Below are 26,162 nucleotides of genomic sequence, written 5' to 3'. Positions count from 1 at the left end.
TTGATTTTTCATTTGCTGCTTTTTTTCTTTGTGGCTGTGCTAACTTTGATCTTAAGCTAGCACAGCCATGGGTTTTAGCGAATCGGCTGGAGCAAAAAAATCGGGAATAGAGCAAAAAATTAGCAAAAAAATAGCAAAAAATGTGGTATAGGTCGCGTTTGATTGTGCTGAAGTGGCTGTGCCAGCTTAATAGACGTCACTTAAAGGTTAAATTTTGTCCTCGACTGAAGAATTTATTTTACAAATTCTATTGTTTTCTAAATTATCAAACTGTATAAAGTAAATGTAAAATTAGGTCGCGTGTGTAACCCTTTCGACCATAAAACGGCGCACGGCATCGTTTGTGTTGATCCCTCTGGTCTATCTTGATTTCGTGTATAATCGGAATTAATTGACAATTTGCCGCTCGAGGGATTGCGAATAGCCGGACTGTCGACCGGGAATTTTGTTTCGCACGTGGCCTCCCAAAATGGTCTTCGCCCGGAAGTTTTAATGAGTTGCATTCACGACAATCACGAGTGTACAGTTTGGTTCACGGCACGCGTGTGCTCTTTTATGACAATAGAACGAAAAAGTCATTCGTGTTCTTCGAGCCATTTGCCGATGAACGGCAAATATCGTACATGCATTAATTCGCATTCGTGCCATTATCCTCTCGTATTGCAAATGATTTTGAAGTGCAACGCTACCGCGTGAGTATTTGCCTGCGTATTTGCTGAATTAAACAAGACACACAGTTGATGCTTTCAAGTTTCACGCGCGATTCGTGGGTGGATGAGATATGTTGATACACGTATCTAGTGGCTTCCGCGCGAGATATTCCTGTTTATCCAATCTGCTACTGTGTACATACGCAAGATGTATCGTGTATGTAGATCTCGTTGGATTTTGTCTGGCATTAATCGAAAAAGGAGAGCTTATTACTTGTATTTCTCAGGTTCTCTCCAAAAATATCGCTGCGAATTTAACATCATGGGTTTGGATATAAATCAGCGGTTTTAAATTTACACCATGTTGATTAAAATTAACATCAACATGCTACTGAGAGAAAGGATTTTGTTAATTTAACAAGCCACCAGTACCTTTAACAAGTGATCGATAAATATGTGACAACAAAATTGATTTGTTGTGATTACTACTAGTCTGCTATACCAACCAATTATTAGTAATAGAAGCAAACTATGTAGAACTTAACCTATCTTTAGGATCGTTTATCATAGAAATCATAGATGATCTTGGGGTCTTAAGTCGTAGGAAACTGATCAATCACAGCCAAATATACGAAGAACTTGACTATAGAATTTTTTACGATTTGAGACCTTATGACCGTCTACGACTTTATGTATATATGAGCTTTTTATTTGCTAGCGATACTGTTAATTATATGTTACATTGACGAATGAAAAATAATTAATTTGCAATAGTAACTAATCAATCGTTTTCTTAACAAATATCACATTTTCACATTTGTTTTCCCTAACAGTTGCGTTAATCGTGATGTTATAAAGCATGATGTAATAAGAATTAAATCATTAATAAGAATTAATTTCTTGTTACATCGTGCTATAAATTAAGTTACAATTTCAAAAAGTGATGCCAACCAGATTAAATAGTTGAAGCAACCACATAAATAGTTGCTCCATATTTTACTATTTAATCTGGTTGGCATCACCAGATTTCTGTGTAGACCAACCATACTGTTTTTTCCGTGCTTGATTTGTTCCTATAACATCATCATTTCTCTCAGTGTGGTGAGAATTATGTAGATACCACATGGTATTAAATCCACAGCGATATATTTAGACTGTTCGATCTGTCCTTTCCTAAATAATTCGCGCGAAACGTTTATCAGAGAGAAAAAATGAAAAATCCATGACACTCGGGGAAAGTGCAGCGCAAGCATGTATAATACGTCGCAATTAGCGTGAAACATGCGGTGAAAATGCCCCGCTGTTTGTATCCGCGTCCATTTAAGTCGCTCTCAAGGCGTTCTTACGTCGTAACGGAACACCGATCACTCCGCTCCGCTTCAGGGATCAGCTCGCTCGCACGGGTTAATGAGCTCCTCTCTGTGCGTACACCATGGTCGAGTGACGTTTCCACTTGGCTTCGTGCTTCCGAGATACCGATACGCCCACGTGCCAACGTCAAGTCCCACGTATCCAAAGTACGTGCGTAGGTACTCCGGCCGCGACTGCCACGGGTAACGTAATCACGAGGCAGCGGTGAACAGCTGCAGCATCGCGTTGGCGCACGCGGCATTAGAAAGGCGGCCGCGACTGGGAGATGTCACAAGGTAAACCGCATAACATAACTGGGATACACAGGGAGTTATTGTGCATGCCTATCTGCACGATCGGTGGGCAATACGGTTTACTGGCCGACGGCTGAAACCGAGCGTGCTCGAGCGTCCTTGAGAAAATTTCTCCCCCGATGTTTCTTCTAAAAACCACAAAGCTTTTTGCGACGATTTATTTTCAACCGCGAAACTACGTCTCGTACGAGATTGTCCCCGTCAGCGTTCTCTTGTCTCTGTCTTGGATTTTCGAATTTCGAGAGTCAAAAACGAGCTTGGCTCATGGTGAATTCATTACGTGAATCTTGGCGATTCGCGTATGTTATTTATGCGTGCGTTAAGCGTGCCTCGACCCGCCCGTGTCGGGGCTCACCGGCGAACAGCCTCCGTTGGTCGATAGAGAGAGAGAGAAAGAAACACGAAAGAGTGCGAGAGACTGCGATCGATCAGATACATCGAGAAAGAGAGAGGAAGGGAGAGGGAGGATGAGAGTGAGAGACTGGTATAAGCGGGGCGAGGTAAACATAAGATTACAATTTATATGAGCGGCCTCCGGACCGCATGGTTATTCACTCGCGACTTTTTATTTATGCCGCTGTCCTCCCCATCTCCTCTCGCCCCGCTCGAAACGCATCCGCGTATCACCGATCCGAAATGCTGTGCAACGGGCGATAATAATTTTTCATTACACCAGGTCAAACGAGAGAGCCGCGGTCGCCGATCAATTCTCAGAGATTCGTATTTTAATTGGAATCTGAGGATTTCACCGCGCACAAAATTAATGAAGCAGAAATCGCGTCTGTACTATGACGGTGCTATGTCGGACGATGTGAAAATCGTTCGATTAATCCGCGTTATAATTATAGAAAGAACTATTTTGCTGGACACAAATCTGAAAATAATTTTGCTGGATCGATAAAAATGAAGGACGAACAATGCTGCAAAACATGTTTATATTTTAGCGACCACACTATATTAAATTCATAATTTTAAACTATACTCAATTTAATTTATTTTCAATCTAGATCGCCACTGCGCCTATATGACATTAATTTAACTAAAACAATGAAAATAGGATCGGTTATTCCATCTTTAGATAAACTATGTGATAATTTACCTATTAGGTAAACAAAAGAGTGAAAGCATCTCTTATGCTTTTATTCTTTTGTTTATCTAATAGGTAATTACCACATAGATAAACAAGAGAGCATATATAAACAAAAGAGTATGAGCATAAGAAAGTAAGAGGATAAGACAGTAAGCTGAAGTTTATCGAAAAATGGGACGATCCAGTCTTAAACAATTTAACTTCAGAAAATGTATTGAAGACTTCAATTTAGTTTATTATTTACTAAATGCATACATTAATATGAACATTGTTTACTTTGAAACTAACCATAGAAATGTGTTGATTCACATTTTTTGACACATATAAAAGTTAAAAATAACAAAATGTTATTTAACTCGAGGGATTGGAATTCCTACTGCTCCTTTGACATCTAACAGTGAGTTTCCAACAAAATTATTTTGATGGAAAATCTAACAAAATCATTTTCAAATTTATATTTAGCAAGATTCCAGAATCGTTTCGGTTGATGAGGTTTTATCGCGAACGGTCGATTGCGTAGACGTAAAGCGATGTAGAACTAGAAGGCAACAAGGACGCGTGAAAGCATTTGTGGATCGTCTGGCGACCCTTTAATAGGAATTTATGCCAACATTCGCCTGACCTTAATTGCCGCCAGCCTGATCAATTGGCGCCAAATCGCGTCGTTCTTTATCATAACTTGCGCCTTCGTAGGATATAGATCAAACGCTAGCGCAAAGAGATCTATTTAGAATGATCGACATTAATTAAGATACGGCGGTCGTCAAATGCGCTGAAGAGAATTCCAATACGAATATTTTACGTATGGAAAATTATACGTTCGCGATGCTGTACGTCGAAGGTAAACGTCAGTAATACGCGAAGCGATATGCGGAGCCATTGAATATTCATACGAAGTGCATTCGCCACTTTGATACTTTCTCATAACGTCACGCATAAATACTGTTAACAGTGCTACATCTGGAGCGAGGTGAGCGTGGATATCCACCTCGGCAAGGTGTCTGTTTCCAAGATACTCGAATCAAAGGTTGAAAATATTCTCTCGCATAATTTCATTGGAATAAATAAACTTGTCACTTTTCTTGATATTACGTTTGTATAGAGTTAATGAGAAAGCAGGAAAGGAAAGCGTTTTATCTCGAATGAAATGTTTATATATGATTCTCATAGAATACAGTAGATTCAAAAGGTGTTTGACCTACGCCAAGAAGGCGCCAAGAAGACGCTACAAGTTGTCGCGATTATTTATCGCTTCGCCATTAAACACGTTCCGGTGACTTATGTCGGGATATTTTCTCCATAAATATATATTATACTTCGCGATGCTGGACACTAAAAGTTGGCAATGATACCCGAAATCGATTACCGGCGTTCAGCTATAAATATTTAACATCGGCGGAAAGACGCGCGAGGAAATCTAATGAGAGGCTAGAGACCCCGACGCGAACTGGGAACAACAGTAGGCCTGATTGTCATTCGAGGTGCATTCACGACCGGTGACTGCCCTTGGCTGTTGGTATGGAAAGACATCGCTCCGCCGACGAAACGTTTCAATGGCTCTCTCGGCAGTAAAAAGAAAATAATTGTCCGGGTCACTTCTCGGTGTCGTTAAACTTGTTAAATCGGGGGTCAGTACATCACACAGTCATACACATACATGCACGTGGACACGCCGATGCGCATTCATCGTGCGTGCCACTTTCTTTAAGAGATCATACCGCGCCACTTTCACGATGCAAAAAAAGCTTCGATCGCCATGGAAGCGATTCGGGCAATTTTAACGCGAAAATTGAGCCTGGGGTAATTGCGGTGTTATTTCCCCACGTCGATAAAATTGCGGCGGAGAAACGTATGGAAGATACGTTTCTTCGCGAAAGATGCGTTCGATGTACATTGATACAATATATATGAGGGATCTCTGGAAAGGTTTGCGTAAAATTAAAGCTAAACTTTCTTTTGAGTTCGGAGATGTACCTCTTAAAAATTAATTGAATATGTTCTCTCTGCATTCTTTTGAAAATTTCAACATTTACTCTCAACACGCACCATTTGATCAATTTAATTTTTTGGTTGAAGTTTTATGCTGGAATTATGGCGAATATCCTTCTTGAGAAAATGAATGTTATATACCTTAAAAAATCGAATCACTGCAACGTGGGCAGATAAATCTGCGAGCTCGGGTTTTGTCGGCGTCATAAATTTTCGTACAACGCGTTTCGACAAACTCGTATGTAAAGAAAAATCCTTTTGTCCGTTTCAGAAACTGCCGTCTTTTTTCAACAGCAAGCCGACGCGAGTGGACAAGACGGACAACAATAATGCGAACAACTCTAACAGCACGAGCAACAACATCCACAATATGCCGCTGCATGAACCCATCAGCGCAACTTCCCCCGAAGTATACGGTACGTGAGAACTCTATGATTACGTGAAAATCGCGATACCTTATAAGGCACAAGTGTGGGGAAACGTGCCGGTCGTGCCGAGCTATCATTTAATACACCGTCGACCGAATTGCGTATTTAAGACGCCGCGGATACGCATTTGAACATACGGAACGCGCTGTTACGTTGACGTGAATTGCAGGCAATATAGGATTACGGCATATATGAGAGATGTTATTCATACTTCTGAGAAAAGCGGTTCTCGGTTTACTTGGCGAACAAATAACAGCTTTACACGGTTTAATAGAAATTGAGCGCATTATTTAACAAAAAAAGAAAACGAACGAGAAGGAGCAATGCAAGATACAGCGTCGCAAAAATGCAGAATTACTTTTATTGCTAAATCAAAAGAATGCCTTTCGATCCATACTTGGTCTTCATCAGTTATTATAAAAATTTATGTTACAGCTTTTTAGTTATTAATTTAAAATAACTGAAAACCAAGTATGGGTCGAAACGTATTCTTTTGATTTAGTAATAAAAGTAATTATACATTTTTATGACGTTGCATCCTTGTTCCTTTTTAGATCATTCTTTTTAATCACTAAATAAAAGAAGGGCTACGAGCCAATTATAATGTAAAATATTTAATAATTTAAAATTCGTACATACAAACATTTTGACATCGATCGGGGGGTCATTTTCAATGTAAAACAATAAACAATATTACATAAATTATCGGAAAATTCGGTCACATTATAATGTCCAGTAAAAACGTCGGTTGTATTCGTAATATGCGGTCCATATGTAAAAATATAAAGGGGATCTCATCTCACTTTTCACAATTCTACAATCTTAAGTTGTCTTAATGATGTAAGTTAGACGCCGAGAAGAAAACGCAATTAACAAAGTTATATTTAATAAAAATAGTATTTTTTTTTTAAATTTTGCTTTGCAAATTAGGAGCCTATAAATATTACTTATTCGAAATTGAGCGCTTTCTGTAGCCGAAATTAATCAAGGAAAGCTCTATAACTCTATACTTTACGATATGTGTACCGTTGGCAAAGATGTTCCGCTGGTAGCGAAAAAAGAATTTATGAGTCGGAAACTTACGTAACTCTCGCGGACTCCTTGAAGTAGCACGCAGCCGGCCTCATGTGTTTTTTCTTCGTGGAAAAAATAGCTGGGAGACTGCCCATGACGCCCCAGGAGGCGGTGAAGTATTACGGCTCCAGACTGACGGAATTCGAGCGTGCCGAGATCGAGAAGTACTCGGAGATTTGGTACCTGGGTCTGTCGGCCCACAAAATCCACGGCGAGGAGGTCTCCTCTCAGAACGGCGGTTACGACGATGAAAACGGCAGTTACAACAAAGTCCTGCACGATCATATCTCTTACAGGTGAGCATCCGTTCGTCCTCTTTCGTCAAACCTCAAAGCAACTTTCCCTCTTCTCTCCTAATTGTTATTGCCGCTCGCGCTCGATGTTCATTTCGCTGAGTATACTAGCTAGGGGATCGCATAACTAACAATGGAACCTCACAATTGCGCGCACTTGCATTCCATGTATCGTTACTCTCGAGAGGAGAAATTGCGGTTGACAGCTGTGCGTATAGCTGTATATATCTAAACATGCACAAACTGCAATAAATCGCAAAACGATAAATACACGGAGAAAATATTCTTTTAAAATTTACCCTGAAAATGTAGTAGTTGTGATACAATACAATATTTTAAAGATTTTTACCATGCACTTCAATAAAATTGATCAAACTTATTTTATACTTTATTGTAGTTTTATTAATGAATGAGAGAACTTTACATTAAAAAATTCTTCGAAATACAATGTTGTCCCACGACTGTCATATTTTCAGGGTGAATTCTAAGAAAAAATTCTCTCTGTGTAAAAATACTCGTCGATACGAATTTTCTCCTCGCGTGAACGATCTGCATGGTTAAACGGGACCGGCAATCATACCAACGCGCTCTTCTTTTCGCCTTTCTTCCATTCCCGCTTGTCCACGTTGTTTACTCGCACGTGTGTAAAGTATTCAAAATTTGTGTGCACTCAGATACGAGATCCTGGAGGTGATCGGCAAGGGAAGTTTCGGTCAGGTGATCCGAGCGCTGGATCATAAAACGGGACAGCATATCGCCATCAAGATTATCAGGTACGTGGAAACGGTACACTCATCTCGCGATGACTCAGATCGTGAGCTACGATCTGGAAAAAAAAAACATGGCGCGTCCGCAATGAATAATGTCCGATACATCCGGCATTTTTCCGAACGTGTCCGCTTTCTGAGCTCATCGCGTCATTTTTTTGTATTTAAACAGCGCGGCTTTCACTTGTTCTTTGCAGAAACAAGAAGAGATTCCATCACCAGGCTCTCATCGAAGTGAGAATCTTGGAACATCTCAGAAAGAAGGATTTAGAGATGAACTCGCAGCACAATGTGATACACATGCTAGAATATTTTTACTTCAGGAATCATCTGTGCATCAGTTTCGAATTAATGAGGTGAGCGATCGAGCGAGATAAACAGAGTCGGACTTCCACCTGCGAGAATTTTATAAATCAAATTTGCATTACAGCTTGAACTTGTACGAGCTAATCAAAAAGAATAATTATCAAGGATTCAGCCTGAGCCTGATCCGTCGTTTCGCCAACTCTCTAATTAGTTGCCTGAGACTGCTCTACCGAGAGAACATCATTCACTGCGACTTGAAACCGGTGAGTAATATCAAGAAACGCTCGCACAGTCATCTTTTATTCTCGTTAATCCAGAGTGTCGTATCTCATATACATTGTCTCATTGTTACAGGAAAACGTGCTGTTGAAACAACGGGGGAGCAGCTCGATTAAAGTCATCGATTTCGGCTCGTCGTGTTATAGCCATCAACGCGTTTACACGTACATACAGTCGAGGTTCTACAGAAGTCCGGAAGTGATTCTCGGTCTTACTTACGGCCCACCGATCGATATGTGGAGTCTGGGCTGTATCTTAGCCGAGCTCTACACGGGGTATCCGCTGTTTCCGGGCGAGGATGAGATAGAGCAACTTGCTTGTATAATGGAAGTCCTCGGTCTGCCACCGGAGCACATTATCAATCATGCCTCTCGTCGCAGGCTCTTCTTCGGTAAGTTTTATTAATATCTGTATTATATATATATCTGAGTACTGGAAACTCTGGGGGCAAAAGAGTCCCCACTAAAGATGGAAGAGGGCGTGCCGCGCATAATACTCAAAGAACCGGGTTTAAAATAATTGCAGATCAGAAGGGAAGTCCGCGATGCGTGACAAACAGCAAGGGCAAGAAGAGATGGGCAGGTAGCAAGAATCTCTCAATGGCGCTTCGCTGCTCCGACATGCTCTTCGTAAACTTCGTTAGCAGATGCCTCGAGTAAGTTCCTTACAATATGCTGTATTATATTCTGGCGTGGATTTATTATTAGAAAATTCTATTATGCATCGACGAAATCGATTTATGATATCTTTGAAAATCTAAAATTTTTACTTGAGTCATTTTATGAAAACTCAGGAGATGAAAAGGTTTTCAAAATAATTAACCCTTCGTTGCAATGTGAAATTTTTACCCTTTCTTCATAATTTGGATCTTCGAATTTTAGTACAGATTTTTACATTATTCTAGACTGTATAAAAATCTGAAAAATTTCTTAAATACTTGTAAAAGCTTTAACAATAAATGTTTATTATCAGAAGGATTGTATTATATTTTACTTATTTTTTCTAAATTTAAATTCATCTATCAGAATTCACAATAAAAAAATCGACTATGTCTTTAAAGTCCAACATTGCTGGCGGAGGGTTACTAATAAAAGAGCGGCCGCTCCCGCAAAGTTTTTATCTTGGATCTTACGAATTCCCTATTTGTCAACTTTATACTAAATGATTGATACTATCAGGTGGGATCCAAAGAAGCGTATGACCCCCGATGAGGCGATGCGTCACGAGTGGTTGACTTCGTCGTCGTCTTCACACATGAGCTCCTCTTCGTCGGCGATAACTTCATCGACAGTGAACGCGAGTGCGAATACGACGACAACGAGCGTCGAGACGCCGCGGGAATCCGCACACGCTCCACAGACGGTGAGCGTGACTGTGAGCGCACCGCGACAACGGGCAACGACGATGGAGGACCCACCGTACACGATGTACCGATTATATAAAGGTCGCAAGTATGTGCAGAAGGTCTCTACAGGTACCGACAGCACCGACAATGGTGGTGGCTTGATGGTGAAGAGCAAGCTGAACGGCAGTGCGAGCAGTCACGCCCTGGCGAGCAGCACGCAGACAGCGACGTCGAGGCACGCATCGACCGGTGACATCGTTGCGAGCCTAGATCCGAATCTCGACGACTCAGGCACGTTTCTGCCGCCGATATTGTGAAGTCGGGTTTGTGCCAGCCATTTCTAAACGGGCTATTCGCGTATCGACGCGATCTGCAGACTCGCTCTTTGCACTGATGCGGGAAGTGCGCTAGATGTCTATCACTCGACATATATCAAGAGCGGGTAACAATTAATAAAAGGCGCGTATAGAACTGGCTGGCCGGTCCGACGTTACCGTTTCTTGATGCCAAACGGCTAATTAAACACAGAGTCGCTAGTCTCGGCATGTATCGAGCTATGAGGCCAAAATGACGATCTGACGAACGGGAGAAGAGCGCGCAGACATGACGAGAAAATATAGCAATCGCGTGATCGATTCGCACTCCCGGGGACTCTGGCGATCTAATATCACTCAGGTAATCGTAAACGAACTCGCGTGCGCGCGCATTATCGTAGTTATTCGCGGAAAATATAGACCTGTTGCCTACAATGAGAATACTAGCAATCGTTAGTGTATACTATATGTATATACCATTTTGATTGGTATACCAATCACATTTCGACATGGACCATCGTACCTATTTGGTTCGAATATTGTTTATCTCACGTCTATATGAAGTGCACGATTAACAGGTGACGAAATCTCGGCCGTAGGTATAAAAAAATTACAATTGAAAGTTTGAATAGAATGCGTAGTTTGCCTTGCTGTCGACGAACTGTGAGACAGACGATTCATCGTCGACGTTGCATTTTCGACGGTGAAAAAAAGCTCGCACATGTGAATGCAATCGGAAGATATGCCGTACAGTAGCATCATATTTTAGATAACTACGCGAGTGCAAGCGGCGCGATATGCGTATCGTGGCAATGATGTTAGAGAAGCGAGGAGCTTAAGCGAAGCACATTATGATCAAACAACGATTCGTCCGACATTAGTGTAACGTCGGAGATTACCATCGAATTACGGTCGCGCCGAGAAAACCTGAGTCGTTCGAGACCCGTGTCGCCGACACAGGGTCGCGCGATTAATAACGAAGCGTCAAGGTGATGAGTAACATTAATACGTGAAGCGTGCCCCAGTTTAACGAGGCCTGAGTAGTCTTATTGTGATATTAAACTACCACTGTCTTACTTAGATCTCTCTGATATTAAGAAGTAACGATCGCTAATATAATAATTTCAATTTACTATTAATCATTATTTTCTTATTATTTGTAATAATCGCTATATCGCTACTATTACCGCAAAGATATAGCGGCATATAAGTAACGAAGATTATCATCGATATAATGACACAGAGTTAACACTACTTATATACGTAGGGATGTACAGATTTTAATTACGCGTTTTTGAAGTCCCGGAGCAGCAGCAGCAGCAGCAGCAGCAATATGCTGGTTCGCTCACTACGGATACGTAAAAAAAAAAGGAGCAGCCCGATAATTTTCGGTCATTCGCGACGTAACGCATGCTTTATTACGTTGAAATTGATTAATTTTGATTAACGTCCCGTGAGATTCCTCTCCGCCTTCACAGTACTATCTATTTACACATTGTTCATAATTTCCTGGCATTAATTAGCGATTTATATAATTTTGACACGCCCCTTTCGGAACCATCACGAGCATTTCGCGATATGCAGAGGATTTGACAAAAAAAACCTATTGTATAGTATTATAATGTTAGGCTACTTTTAGACTTGGTAATTGTTCGATGTGCCCGTACCCATTCTAAAGTTTCGCAAGACACACGAGCTCGTAATGATTACATCATTATGACGTTAGAAACGTGAGACGCGTCACGCTCCACCGTTTGCTGCTTTCGAGCTTCCACCACGGAACGTTATATCTTCCGTTTTTGCATGCTTCTCTAATTCTTAAAGGTCCTATTATACGTACGAAATCCATCGGTGGCCCTACTAAAACTGTAATCTGTGTTTCATTGTCACGGCCGAAAATTGGAGCATATATGTGAGAATACTCGTAAATTATGATCGCGTCACAAGAGACTGAAATGAATCATTATTTTATATTGTTAACGAAAACATAGCGAAATTGTTCCTAATGTTCGTTCTGCAAATCGATATGTCGCCTTACTTTTATTACACTTTTAGCGAAACTCGTCGAGTTCTTTTGTGAAGCATACTGTTTGATTTTCGCGGAAAATTATCGAACGTCTCACGATAATCGAAACGAATAATAAACTTGCCGTCACACAAAACGGTCTCACTTTAGCCCAAGAATTTTTAGGACAATTAATATCGTACCAATCGTAGTAGTATCGCGCGACATAATCGGTGAATGGTCAATAAACGCGAGCGGATGTGTATTATAATATTAAGAACTACATATATAAATATATTATTCGTATGCGGCGAATCTGCCCGAACGAACGACTGACGAAGTAGCGCATATTATATGATATATGATACACAATTCTTACAACTTGTGACGGGTTCGTAGCAGTCACTCTCGAATAATCGACGTCAACGTAATGACGATCATCACGAAGTCCCGGGTAAGCATTTCGTTCGATTACTCCAAACGAAAAGAAAAAGAAGAGAAGAAGAAAAAATTTGACGAAGATAATGTCTATGAGGCGACGATTTCTAGGGAAACGAGAGATATATCAAATTCTGTATAAAAAAATAAAGACGTGACTGTGTATGTGTATGTGCGTGCATGCGTGCGTGCCTGTGAGAAAGACTTATCTCGGAGAGAACAAAAGAGTGAGGAAGAGAAAGTATGGCGTATGGTTATGTGCACACATATATCTATTGCATAAATATATAATACCATTATACACATGAGATGCGGTAATGCGCAAGGACAAAACGAGTTAAGTCTAGGATATGATAGAGGACAATTAGAAGAAAATGCGTTCACGAAGAACACGCGCGACTACGGAATCCCTGCCCCGTTATCTCTAAAAGAAAAAAAAAAGAAAATACAAAACGCTGTTCAATTGTACAGTCTTAAGTTTTTAGTTGTGTTCACTATTGTATACAGGGATCAAATTATACTATCTGTATAAACGGGACGGTTGTATAATCTGTGTGACGTGCATCATCACTTAACAGACCAACATATGCACACTCGGTACGCGCATGTCGCGCGTACGTCTAAAGAAACATACGAGAAGCATGTTCGTACGCGAAAAAAAATACACGTTAGTGATCGGTTTAGCTGGCGTCGGTTACCTCGACTCAAACCGGGTCCTTGTCTTCTGGAAAGGACAGAGGGATCGCTTAAACTACGAATTAAAGACCAATATCGTCAAAGCTGGGACTAAAAGAAAGAGGCAGGGCATGTATTGTTTCAATACCATCCGAGGAACAGCGAAAATCCATGTCCTTCGACTGAAAACTACTCGATTTCGCATCTGGTCGATTCATCGTTTGCGAATGAATAGTCGTTGCGTACGCCGCGATTTCTCCATACGGCGCGGACGGAAAAGGGAGACAGTCGCTTTTTCTAGTCCAGGATGTAACGAACGTGCTCCGAACGTACACACACATCTCACTTGAACGCGACGGAGAGAGAGAGAGAGAGAGAGAGAGAGAGAGAGAGAGGAAAAAGAGAGAAAGAAAGAGAAGAGTTCCCTCTGGCTTCAACGAAGGAATGCTCCGCGCGGCGTATATCCGTTAAGTCAGTGTGCAACTAATTAACGAATTTTAACGACGCGATTAGACATTATCGAATTAAATTAAGTATAATGTGTGTGCGTGCGTGACCCTTCTCCCCTTCCCGCAAATGGATAAACGCGTCCGATGAAAAGGCCCTTGCGAAGAACCATCGTTGCGACGGCCGAGCCTCATAGATCATCCTAGTAGGACAATCATAGAGTTACGCGTTTGTATTAGACGCGCTAGTAAGTTTTCATTAGATGATAGAGACGCGAGTGACGAGGGATTGTCTCTCGTTTGAGAAGCTCGCTAATGCGTAAAATGATACCGTGGACGTGACGGAGGATCGTTTAGATTATTAAACGATGGCCACGCACGCGCTTCGCTCTTCTAGGCCCTAAGAGGAGCTCTCGGTACGCGAATCCGCACGGAAGTGAGAATATTTCGCAAGCACGGAGAGAAGTGCAGGAAGAACGATTCCGATAAAAATATGGGAGCGAGGGTTCGTAGAGTGATTTGTAATCTGGCGTTCAATTGCGGATGCTTGTTATAAACGTGTAAGTGCGAGTTCGTCAATTTCTGCCCAGACTTAACTATAGCAAACGAGAGAATCGTTAATAAATGATTATTATAATGACAGTATATATATTATATATATATGTATATGTGTGTATATATATATATAATATATACATGTATACTGATATGATATTGAAGCATCATCATCTTTTGTATCATTTGTTCGTTTGTTTTTATCTTACTGCGTTTGTCTTTCATTAATAATGCAATACCAAGATCACTCGGTTTCGACTCGGTATCTTGTGTGTAAATATATAACTAATAAAAAAATATGTATACAAATTCAACGAAAGTACTTCTTGGCGCGTATCTTCCTTACAGTAATTCCTTTTCTCCTCCATATTCTGTAGTATTAAATACTAAATGTCTGATTTAAATAGTTTATTTTTAACATACTCGTATTAAATACACCATATGTATAAGATACAACGCAATATGCTAAGCATATCAATGAATAAAAGGTGTGTCGATATTCAGAACCATTTATTGATAAACTACTAATTGTTTCACTGCTAATTTTAATTAGTAAGAGATTGATGAGAGTTCTGAATACAACACAGACTACGAAGGTAGAACGCTAAAAGTGAGTAGAGAACAAAAAAGACTGAATAAGTAACGAACCTTTTTTGAAAAAAATAGGACAATGTTTTAGACAGACAGAAGGCACAGGATGATTCAACATTATATGTACTGCTTTTTGATATATGCATTCGTACTGAATCTGAATTAATTTCCTAACGACAGATGGATGCTACACACATATTCTTCTAATGAAAATATAAAATCGATGACACTGGTTTAAATAACTGTCGGAGATCGTTGCATGCACGACAATATAGATAGACATACATAAATACCACAGCATATATGTAATCTCAAAGTAAGTCTCTCAACGCTTTTGTTTCGATGCTACCTCCGCCTTTCTCCCTTTTGAGTTTTTCTCTTCTCCTTTTTTTCTTCTTTTAATTGCTTTTGCTTCTCTCTAAAATATAAAATTATTTTAAGTTTCGTATATTTATCACATACCAATGCTTTTAAATTCATATCACATTGCAAATGAAAGATTGAGGAGTCTGCGAATTGAAGATTAGAATTAAACTAACCAGATAATTTTGATCTATTTTGTTCTAATTGGTCGAATTTAGAAATCTTATAATAAAGTCTGGTCATGAATGATTTTGTCAAAATCCTATGAGAGAGAAAGATATATATTCTGTTTCTATCAATGTAGATTAACCTGAATCTTAGTTTAACTTACTTTTTATCTTTCTAATTCTAAGAATTAGGAAAGGATAAAGAATAAATTAAATCAAGATTAATATACATTGATATAGAACATTATTGAATTCTGATCTCCAATTCATAATCTTCGATATACAATTTGATACGCGCTTTAGCACATCAATGCTACAATATCGTTCTACCTGTCTTCCTTGTCCTTCTCCTTCTTCTTCTGACTCTCCAGCTTGGCCTTTTCTCTTTTTTCTCTTTCCTGTTGTACGATGGTAGCAGCGTTCAAGTTCTTTTCGATTCCACAGTCTCCACCGCCCGCTCCATCCTCTTCTCCATCTCCTTCGCTATTGTCTTCATCAGACATTTGACTGTATTGTGCTAGTATAGCCTCCCGTATTCGTCTCTCTTCCTCCGTATAGCTCCTCTGTGTCGTTGTGGGTAGACTCTGCGACTCCAGCATTTTCGCCAGTCTGACATCAACGTCTTCCGTCGGTGCAGGTGCTGCGGCTACTTCCTCAGTTGGCAACCACTCTGCCCACGCGCTTAAGATTTCTGCTACATGTTTGCTGATATTATCCTCCTGCAACGGAAGAATCAAAATTCTATATCGTACTCTCTAAATTCTTCAAAATAAAATCTCACTTTAAAGAGTAAAAATTGAGGTGACCTTAAAAACGAAAATGGCTCAATTTTTGATCCTTAAAAATTAAGAACATTTCGCTCTTCAGAGATTCACTCTTAAAAGCATAAGAAGCATTACGTAATTTTGCGCAAGGATAAAAATGTACGTTCCTGGCACGTTTAGCGAATTAAAAACCGCAAGAATTTAAAGATTTCATAAAAAATCAATATACGGAGTAAACGTCAGCGTCAATAATCTTTCTTATCTTTGATCCCTGATGAGTCTCTCTGTGCTCTCGGTGAACGAAAACGACAGACACCGTGGAATGAATCGAGCGGGATCCGCGCGCGCGCGCGCGGGTAAGACTCGCTGGAGGAGAGCGTTACGGGATTCGGGAGACGTAGACACGTACTTTCGGAGCACGAGCTCGCGGCTATTTCCGACCGGCTGACGACGCGGCGACCGCGCGTGTTCTAACCTCAACGTGAGCAGCGCTTACGAAGCTAACCACTCACCGTTATGCCCGCGAGTATGCTCTCGAGCGCCTCGGTCTTCTCGTCCTCGGTTTCGTCACCTTCGAGGATGCCTTTGATGTACGTGCCAAAGACACCCTCGTCCGTGTTGAGCGCCTGCAGCTTTTTGCTGAGCCAGGCATCGAAGGAGCTCGCCGTGACCGCCATCGCTCGTGTCCCGGCGCTCACGCGGTTTTAATTTCACCGGTCGCCTCTTCGCGCGCTCCGACGCCGACGCCTCCGACTGTCGTAGGAAGAAAGGAAGGAAGGATGCAGCGTCGCCCCGATGACGCCCGAACGTCCGAGCAGTCACATCTTTCGACACTGGACGCGACGAGCCGGCGAACGGACCCGGTCATCTCCACGATGGCGTGGACATCGTCGCACCGGAGCTTTTCAGACTTTATCCGTTTCTATGGCACAGATCTCGACGCGCGTAAAGTAAATGTATATGTCACGCGTGATGTTACGCACGACGTCGGACGTCGTGAATGCCGCACCGTTTCTGGAGCGCATTTCCGGAGCGTGCGCACCTTGACACTAAACGCATCGCAACTGCGCGCGCCTGTGTTGTGTCATAGTACGGCGTTGTAGATTTTTTCATGACAGAACGTGAAAGAGAATTTACCAGTAGCTTTAGAATTGTAATTCCTTCGTGACGTAGAAAATAAACGATGTATCGGCGACTTTTGCCAAATTTTGATTAGCTTGAATGATATTATAATTTGTTGAATATAACATTCATTGTATTTCATATATTAATTTAGAATTATTAATTTTTCTGTCGTTTGGCAAAAAACTTAGATCAAGATTGGCTGCGTTCAACTGAGAAAGTAGCTTTGCGACTGTCGTGAAATTCTCTAATATGGTTTATATATTTAGATCCAGTAAGGAATTAAGGAAAAGAAAAATGTGTTTTAAAAAACGAACTTATCAATTTGTATGAAGCTGATGGATTTTAAAGATCATCGATCTATTGCTATTGAAATCGCTATTAAAAAGTATTATCAATTTTTTATTACAAAATTACTATCACTATTAAGGACCTGTTCAAATAAACTTACGCAGCTGCATAATGTATATGAACAGAAAAATTGATAAGTTAAAAGGGGTGCCATGAAAACCCATACAATACAGGCCTCCAAGAGACATTCTAAAGACTTCCAAGAAGACGTCCTGCGTCAAAGGAACGTTCCCAGGATATCCTTTAAGTAATGCCTGGTTTATGCTTCGGTCTTAATCCTAAAATCCTAAAATCCTAAAATTCAGCCAATGGAATACATTTCAATTAGGACCAATTAGGACTGGCAGCTCTATTGGCTGAATTTTAGGATTTTAGGGTTAAGACCGAAGCATAAACCAAGCACAAAGTGTGCTGTAATCCCGGATCTACAATAGGTGTTTTAAGCTTTAAGTAAGAAACTGACCAGTTACAGTCGAATTCGAGAAAAATAATTGACTATGATTTGTCCATTTTTTATGGCTTAAAACGTATGGCGTAACTCCGGATCTACAATAGAGTTTTAAGTTTTAAGTCATAAGAAATGGACGAATCGTAGTCGGTAATTCTCCTCGAATTCGACTGTAATTGGTCAATTTCTTACGACTTAAGATTTAAAACACCTATTGTAGATCCGGGGTAAAGGCCATGGCACACACCTTCCGTAACAGTAACCATAAGACGTACCGTAAGAATCAGCCAATCACAGTAGAGAATTCTTTTGAACTTTTAATTTTAATTGGCTGATTCTTACGGTACGTCTTATAGTTTCTGTTATAAAAACATGTGTGCCATGGCCTTAAGTCCGGATCTATAGGTGTTTTAAGCCATAAGCCGTAAGAATTTGACCAATTACAGTCGAATTCGAGGAGAATAATCGACTAAAGCCTTGTGTCTTCTCTATCCGAGTACTCGGATCGTGAAATGTGTAGCCAATCAGCTTACAGTTTTTACAAAAAACCGGCAAGTTGATTGGCTACACATTTTTCGATCCGAGAACGCGGATCGAGTTCTAGTATCGTGGACACAAAACTTTAGACTTAGAACTCTTGTAAATCCGGGATAAGGCTGCCTTCCCATGGAGAAAGAAACAACGGAACGGAATATTGACAGAAAAGAGATAGGATGAGGGTTATCTTCATTCTAGGTAGCCTAAGATGCTATAAAAGAAAAAAAGAATGTCAAAAAAAGAAGTAAAAGTATGCCATATTGTTTGTTTTTTCATACTAGATCCAAATTTAGTATGCAAATCTATTATGCAAATCTATTATGCAAATCTCTGGCTATGCCCTTTTGAAGATGAGAAAAAAAAGAAAAAGAATTAAACGATTCAATTTCAAAATTACCGCGTTCATCGTCAGATGATCGCGCTCGTGTGCCAACTTCACACCGATCGCAGCGACCTGCCGCGGCACAGTGCGGTAGTGTTTCCTGTTGCCTCTCAGATGTGTCGTTCCTTTCGTTGTCACGGACGTATTTAGCGTAAAATATGAACGTGATCGCGAAATCGACAACTCTCTCGCCGTTCCTGCGGGCGACGGCGACTGTCGTCTCGAATGGAGGGATGCCTGTGGCCGCGACCGGTAAAGTTACCAAACCAAAGATTACCGTTCCCGTACCCTTCAGACGGAGACTCCAACAGACTACCTATCAGGATTTTCTTACCGGACCTACGTGCATAAGCTCGGGAGTCGCAGGTGCGTTCGCATCATTATCAGCCTGTTCTACGAGCATTCCGTGAATTCGTGTTTTTTTCTGACAAATCGCACCGATATTCGCGCTATTCGCGATTATATAATCGATTCGCACACTTCGCAGATCGCTGCGCTATCAGTTGAGCTTAGGCCCCATTACACCAATGTTATTTAAACGAGACTTAAACGAGACTTGTATTTGTCTTTATCTTTCTTTCTAAATAAACACACACATATTTAGGTCTCACTTAAAACTAAAATAATGTTGGTGCAATTAGGCCTTAGGCTTGTAAATCCAGACAACATGCATTGTCTAGAAAACATCTTTAAGATATCTTTTGACATGCATGTCATCTATAAATATAAATTTATAGATGAAAATCTACAGAAGATCTTGATAGGTTTCCCCACTATTCGAACTTTTTGTTCAAGCCTGAAATAATAAAAACCATGCAAAAATATATGTTGTCAATATTGGAATCTATAGTTTATGTGTAGGTATTATAGATTTTCGGTATTAGTGTATATCAAAACATAGTCAAAAGCTGGTACTCATAATGGATTCTTATATTTAAGACTATCTTAAGTACAATCTTAAGATCTCATAAGTCAATCAAAAGGCTGTATTAACATCTCAAGATGTTACTTAAGTTAATCTTAAAGTAAGAACGAACTATGAATACCAAAGTAAGAACGAACTATGAATACCCAAAGTCTGTTCTTTTCATGCCTGTTTCTATTAACGAAGAACGTTTCTATTTAATTTTAATCTTGGTTAAACAAACTCTATCTTTTTCTATTCCTAAAAATTAGAAAACGATAAAGTATAAGTTGAACCGAGATTGAAGTTACTCTACGTTGATAGAAATAGGCATCAACTGAACTTCTTGTACATTCATCTTGCAGTTCATCTTTCTTCTTTTTCTTTCCACATTAAAGAAAAAAAGAAAAAATAAACAATATGTATACATACAGAAAGTTTAGCTAAAAACAACAGGCCTATAATCTGGATTTGTGTTGTTGCAGTCAGCACGCAGATACATCAGCGACGTTTGGCACACACCGACATTCAGTGGCCAGATTTCAACGATTATCGTCAACCTGAAGTACAAGATCCACATGCAAAATCACAGGACAGTGCGCCATCCCGAAAGGGTATCGCCTATCTTATCGCAGCTGGCAAGTACAAAGAAAATGTTTGATACATTACAAATATGATTAATCGAGCATTGAAGGACTTTTTATTTATAAATATGAACCGCAATCTAAAACATCTTTGATTTTGTGCATCTAGGTGGTTCTGTGGCAGGTGTTTATAGTGCGAAAGTAGTAGTACACAACCTCGTTGGAATGATGAGCCCAACGGCTGACGTACTTGCCATGTCGAAAATCGAGATTAATCTCGGCAGTATTCCCGAGGGCAAGAGCGCTATCTTCAAATGGCGTGGAAAGCCTCTGTTTGTACGACACAGGTAATTCAGGATATCAGTTGATAATTTATTGCGTAAAGCCTGTATCAAACTATAGATACAGAACTATAGAATTAAGATTGAGATTGGATTTGATCAATTGAAGCACATTTGATTAAACTTGATATTGGTTTTCTTTATTCTGATTGCTTAAATTCCAATCCAATCTCAATCCCAGAGTGCTTTTCAACAAAAAATGACACAGTGTAAGATTAATATTACATTTGTCATATGACAAATACAGTTTTTGAGCGTATTAATTGGCTACAGGAGATTCTCAGATCTCTCTATCCTATAGCCAATCAACAGGCTTGAAAAATTTGTCGTACGACAAATGTAATATCAGCCTAACAGTGAATCATTATATCCTTGTTATTTGCCAATGTTAAACAGAGACGAAATGATTCATTATGTTAAGTTTAGGGCACAATTGAAAAGTACAGAAACAGGAAATAACAAATATCAACCTATCAGAAAATATTCTAATATATATGATTTCTGATAGGTTGAAATCTGTTGTTGCCTGTTAATATCGCCTGTGTTTTCCAATTGTTTCTCAGTTTCAACACATGTGTCATTTCTTGTTGGAAAGCACACCTAATTTATAGTCTGACACAGGCTTAAGAAAAAAATGTTTGTGTTTAATGAAAATATGGTATTATATTCATAATAATTTATAGAATTGCCTCAGAAATCGCAACAGAAGGTAAAGTGAACGTTGCGAATCTCCGTGATCCGGAAGAGGACAGCGCTCGCACGAAGGATCCCAAGTGGCTGGTCATTATAGGCGTTTGCACGCACTTAGGATGCGTGCCCATCGCTAATGCGGGAGATTTTGGCGGTTACTATTGTCCGTGCCACGGGTCTCACTACGACGCCAGCGGTAGAATTCGAAAAGGACCGGCTCCGCTAAACCTCGAAGTACCACCCTATGAATTTATCGAGGATGGCAAAATGCTCATTGTTGGTTAATGACTATTTACGTTATCTGTAGTCAAATAATAAAATTATTTATAATATAAATTACTCCGTGAGTATGCGCATTATCTTGTTAATGCGAAAAAAAATTAGAGAAATATGTTTTGTATATTTCTTGAAATTTAATGAAGAACCTTCATTTTACATTGTAGAATTATTCGGACATTTCGAACGTAACAGCGTGACTGCTGTATCCGATTCAAAATAAATATTAAGTGAAAAAAAAATCTTTATGAAAATTAATTGTTCAATTTCTCATTGGCATTTATAGAAACTCTTACAGAAATTTAAATACTTGGAAGGTAGTGATTAATTATTTGTTCTGAGTTGAGATGAGATGCGAGACGTATTCGCGGAGCTCATTGAACGGTTATCATCGATCAGGATACTGTGTGATATATTCGAAATGCGATTGATTCGAATAATTTCTAAATTTAGAATTTATCGCGCAATGAACGTTAAATCTTTAAAATAATCTTTAGAATATGTCAATCAATAACAAACATCTTCAAAAAGAATTTTAGTATTGAAGTACTCGATTAAAGTGCTGTCGTTGCTTTCAATACTCAAAATAAGTAATTAATCACTATCTTTCTGTATTAAATTAGCCGGTATTAACTCTTAGCACACACAATTGAATCATTCGTGTTCTGGACACTTCAGTAAATACCAATTAACCTCTGTTAACCGGTTAAGTGGTAGGCTTTTTAAAACATTCCGTGCCAAAAGTGGTAGGCGTCAATTGTGAACTAAAATATACCAAAATTTGGCCCTGGGGGTTTTTTGGGTCGCTGATTTCATTTCGTATATAAACTGCGGGGGTAAAACGTAATTGCAATATATATACAAAAATCGCCATTTTCATTCAACGTATTAGTCGCCATGTTGTGTTCGCCATCAAATTTTACAAATTTGACGCCAAAATCGAGTTCAGAAGCCCAAAAAACAATAGTATACCAAATTTCAAGCAAATTCGTTGAATAATATAGAAGTTATTCAAGATGTGCATATATGCTACAATACCACTTTTGGCACGGATTCTTTTTGTGCATATATGCTACAATACCACTTAACCGGTTAAAAAACTAGGGACATCAGGTAATTAGTTATTTAAATACAATTTTTTAAAATATACAACCTTATAAATAAAATCTAAAGTATATACATAAGAATGTCTCTCTCACTTAATTTATATTGTGTTAAAATAATGAAAATTAATTCGGGACACAAATGACCCATTATGTGTAGTAAAGAGAGATCATTGTGTTGTACTAAGAGTTAATTGAATATTTGTAAAGCGGCATATACAATGAGCTTTTAAAGCGTAAAACTTAAGCTTTAAGCCGCTTACTTATTTTAATACTTAAAAATTTCATTATAGACACAACTTAATGTCCGTTTTACCAATGTAATTTAATTTTAATCTTGATCCAACTATCTCTTCATCTTTTTCTAGTTTCAAAAATTAGAAAAAGATGAAGTTCAAGTTGAACCGAAATTGAAATTTATCTACATTTGTAGAAATGGGCATAAGGGATACTCGCAATGTACAACTTTATAGAAAAATGAATTGCATCAGCAAACGAATCTTGCGGGCGCAAAACTCGACGAATCCGCCACTGTTAGCTCCTGAAGCCTCGGGTAATCTATCTCTGCAATACGCGATATGACTCAGGGTAGGGGGTTGCGGAGTGATACCGCTGCTTCCGCGAGGAGGCGCCAGCGATCGGTGGTACGGCCGAGATCCCCGGCGCGAGGCCGCGAAGCGGCGACAATCGTCATCGCAATCGCCGGGCGATCGCTCGGATCGCTGCCGGTTTCACCTCGATCTCCCTCGTCGCTGCTGGCAGCGTACGGACGAGAGAAATCGCGCGCGGCGTGATCAATAGTCATTATCGCTCGGCCGTGTTCGTGACGTTTAGAGTTTTGGAGTAGCCGCATTATATACGCCGGCCGGCGCATAGCGGCGTCCGCCGCTTGTACTTGTCGTCGTCACCGGATATATATTACGTATACAACACATATATTACGTACGCGCGCGCTTTAACCCCCTCGCCGACCAGCTGACTCTCCTACTCTCCATCTCTCTTCTGTCTCTCTTCTGTCTCGCTCTCCTCCCGGAACTGACACTCAGAACCGCCGCCGGCGACGCATCGCCGACGATGTATTGTCCGGTCGCGCGCCGTCAGCGAGCCGTGCCGCTCCGTCGAAAGGGTTGAAAGCCGAGAGTAGGAAGAGGTCGTCGTCGCGGGAACAAGCGAGAAGGAAACGCAAGGAAGCGCGCCCCAATTGCCGGTGAGTAGCACGTATCGCAACGTATCGTTAAGAGCGAGTTCTTTGTATCGTTTATCGAATTTAGTGATCGCTTTTTTTTTCGAAGCGATCATTTAATTAGCGTTGATAAGTAAATGACAATTCGACGATACAAAGGACTCGCGAAATAGATGTCTGATATATTTCACAAAAGTACAAATGCCAATCAGAGCCATTGTTATAGGTGTTTGTGTGCGAATTCAAATTCTTTATTAAATGACAAATGAAGATGTTTCGACTCCTCGATTTTGGGTCTCAATAGTTAATTAAAAAAACGAAAATATGACCGTAATTATAATATAAAGATTAAAGAGAATATCGCATACATTAAAATAGAGTAAGTCATATTGAGATACAATAATTGATGATCGAAAAGCGAAGAGTCGAAACGTCTTAATTTGTTATTTAATAAAGAATTTGAATTCGCACACAAACATCTCGTGTTGGTTCTGATTATACTTTTGTAATTTATATTCTCTAGAGCCTTTTATTATTCTCTTGTCTAATATATTTCTCGTCGATGATTCAGATTATTTATATACCGAGTTTATTTTGATATTTAAACGCATAACGCGATTTGAATAACATCTGTTTTTTGAATACTCGAACGTCAAGTCACGCGACAAACAGGAGCACCTTACATGTATCTTTCAGACGAATATATTCCCCGAAACGTGATAAGTTTTCGAGCGACTTGTGCACGGATTTCATTTCTAATTCAATTTAACGCGGCATTCTCTACTCGCGACAGGCGGTTGCTCCAGTTTTTGCGACTTTTCACGATGTCGAAATAAACTTCTCGCTTCGTCCCAGAGAAAGCCTCTCTTTTTTTTTCCTTCGCTATGCCACGGAACATAGCTTAAGTTGCTCCGCGGTGTTGATATCGCATTCTTTCCCATGAAATTTCATGCATGTCCCGAAAGTCGATAAACACGATGCTGCTGCGTTGAGAATAATAATAATCGCGAGAGCGGTAATAACGATCGACAGACAATTTTTTCCTCGTTTGCGCTTTTGCAATAATATTAACGCAATAAATAGAACGCGATTAATCTTACAATATAATTTTAATACTTAAACAATAGTAATTGTCACACACATGGAGTTCGAACGTTTTGTAAATATTAAGTTTTTTGCTTTATATATATTTGCAAGAAATTTTATTAATTAATTAAATTGTCCGCATTTTGAAACAAAGGTTTCTTCGTATCTTTTTGCAAATAATTGATACTCTACACTAAGGATCGTTTTAAAGATTCAAGATTTTTATGCGAATATTGTTGAGCTGAGTTTGGAAATTGTTCGAAAAGAACGATTTTGCTGAAGGATCTAACATTTAAATACAGATCTGAAATAATTTTGTTGGTCTATCAAAATAATTATGTAGGAAATTCAAGCAGAGTTGCAAAAAATGCCAATAATCAACTTGAACTACATAATTTTGATAGTCCAACAAAATTATTTTCAAATCTGTACGAAGTTAAATTTTTTAATATTTTAAGAAAACCGTTTTTTTTTGTTGGTTTTCAAATACGGCACATAATGCCTCGATCAATGATAACCGTTTAATGAGCTCCGCGAATCATACATCTCGCATCTCGTTCCTTGTTTGGTAACACGGGCATCGGCATAAACTCGAGCCGGCATGTGTTTGTGTATCTGCACGCTGGGTCATTCGATGATTTCCGTGAGCCCGTGCTTTGCATCCCGGTAACGGTTCCGAAAGCAACCACCGCACTTCGTGTGCGTTCTGACCTTTACGTTTCTATTTATGTAAATAAAGACAGTATCGTCGTTCGTTCGATGCTGCGCAACGAGCGGCGCGTCGATGCATATTCAAAATTCACACGAGCAATCGGACCAACGATCAATTTAGACTTTGGTCAGTCGTGTAATTAGGGATCGTAATGTTTCTTTTAATATGAAATGAGAAAAGATACTCTTAATTGATGAGAAATGATAATAAAATTCCCGTTAACATTTGCTAATTATATCA

General features: G+C 39.7%; 4 protein-coding genes across 6 annotated transcripts in view; 3 read left to right on the top strand and 1 right to left on the bottom strand.

Annotated features, from left to right (window-relative positions):
• LOC108728987 (uncharacterized) overlaps nt 1–10,680 on the top strand; it is a 187,805-nt gene extending 177,125 nt beyond the window's left edge. For both annotated transcript variants that reach the window (XM_018457859.1, XM_018457858.1), the window contains 8 exons: nt 5,665–5,809; nt 6,975–7,191; nt 7,863–7,961; nt 8,153–8,311; nt 8,386–8,524; nt 8,616–8,931; nt 9,066–9,195; nt 9,719–10,680. In XM_018457859.1, the coding sequence (XP_018313361.1) occupies nt 5,665–5,809; nt 6,975–7,191; nt 7,863–7,961; nt 8,153–8,311; nt 8,386–8,524; nt 8,616–8,931; nt 9,066–9,195; nt 9,719–10,202 (1,689 nt within the window). In that variant the 3' untranslated portion in view covers nt 10,203–10,680. The remainder of the gene's footprint in view (nt 1–5,664; nt 5,810–6,974; nt 7,192–7,862; nt 7,962–8,152; nt 8,312–8,385; nt 8,525–8,615; nt 8,932–9,065; nt 9,196–9,718) is intronic.
• A 4,289-nt stretch (nt 10,681–14,969) lies between these two features.
• On the bottom strand, nt 14,970–17,278 carry LOC108728995 (coiled-coil domain-containing protein 43). The gene is made up of 3 exons (XM_018457877.1): nt 16,716–17,278; nt 15,770–16,158; nt 14,970–15,327 (listed from the first exon to the last, which is right to left on the bottom strand). Exons 1-3 carry the CDS (start codon nt 16,878–16,880, stop codon nt 15,255–15,257), a joined length of 627 nt encoding a protein of 208 aa, XP_018313379.1. The 5' UTR covers nt 16,881–17,278; the 3' UTR covers nt 14,970–15,254.
• A 1,822-nt stretch (nt 17,279–19,100) lies between these two features.
• Nucleotides 19,101–22,080, top strand: RFeSP (Rieske iron-sulfur protein). 2 transcript variants are annotated; one of them, XM_018457873.1, is made up of 4 exons: nt 19,101–19,295; nt 20,433–20,585; nt 20,701–20,878; nt 21,556–22,080. In XM_018457873.1, the coding sequence occupies exons 1-4, from the start codon at nt 19,202–19,204 to the stop codon at nt 21,845–21,847; spliced, it is 717 nt and encodes a 238-aa protein (XP_018313375.1). In that variant the 5' UTR covers nt 19,101–19,201; the 3' UTR covers nt 21,848–22,080. The 2 variants fall into 2 exon arrangements, with proteins under 2 accessions (XP_018313375.1, XP_018313374.1); XM_018457872.1 differs by having other exon boundaries at nt 19,102–19,409.
• A 1,296-nt stretch (nt 22,081–23,376) lies between these two features.
• Nucleotides 23,377–26,162, top strand: part of chinmo (Chronologically inappropriate morphogenesis) — a 65,513-nt gene continuing 62,727 nt past the window's right edge. Inside the window, 2 exon segments of the mRNA XM_018457848.1 lie at nt 23,377–23,494; nt 24,086–24,148. Of these exon segments, the coding sequence (XP_018313350.1) occupies nt 23,377–23,494; nt 24,086–24,148 (181 nt within the window).

The sequence above is a fragment of the Mycetomoellerius zeteki genome, unplaced genomic scaffold (genome assembly GCF_001594055.1).
Source record: "Mycetomoellerius zeteki isolate Tzet28-1 unplaced genomic scaffold, Tzet1.0 scaffold69, whole genome shotgun sequence".
Taxonomy (NCBI): Eukaryota; Metazoa; Arthropoda; class Insecta; order Hymenoptera; family Formicidae; genus Mycetomoellerius; species Mycetomoellerius zeteki.
This window is presented reverse-complemented; position numbering and strand designations above follow the sequence as displayed.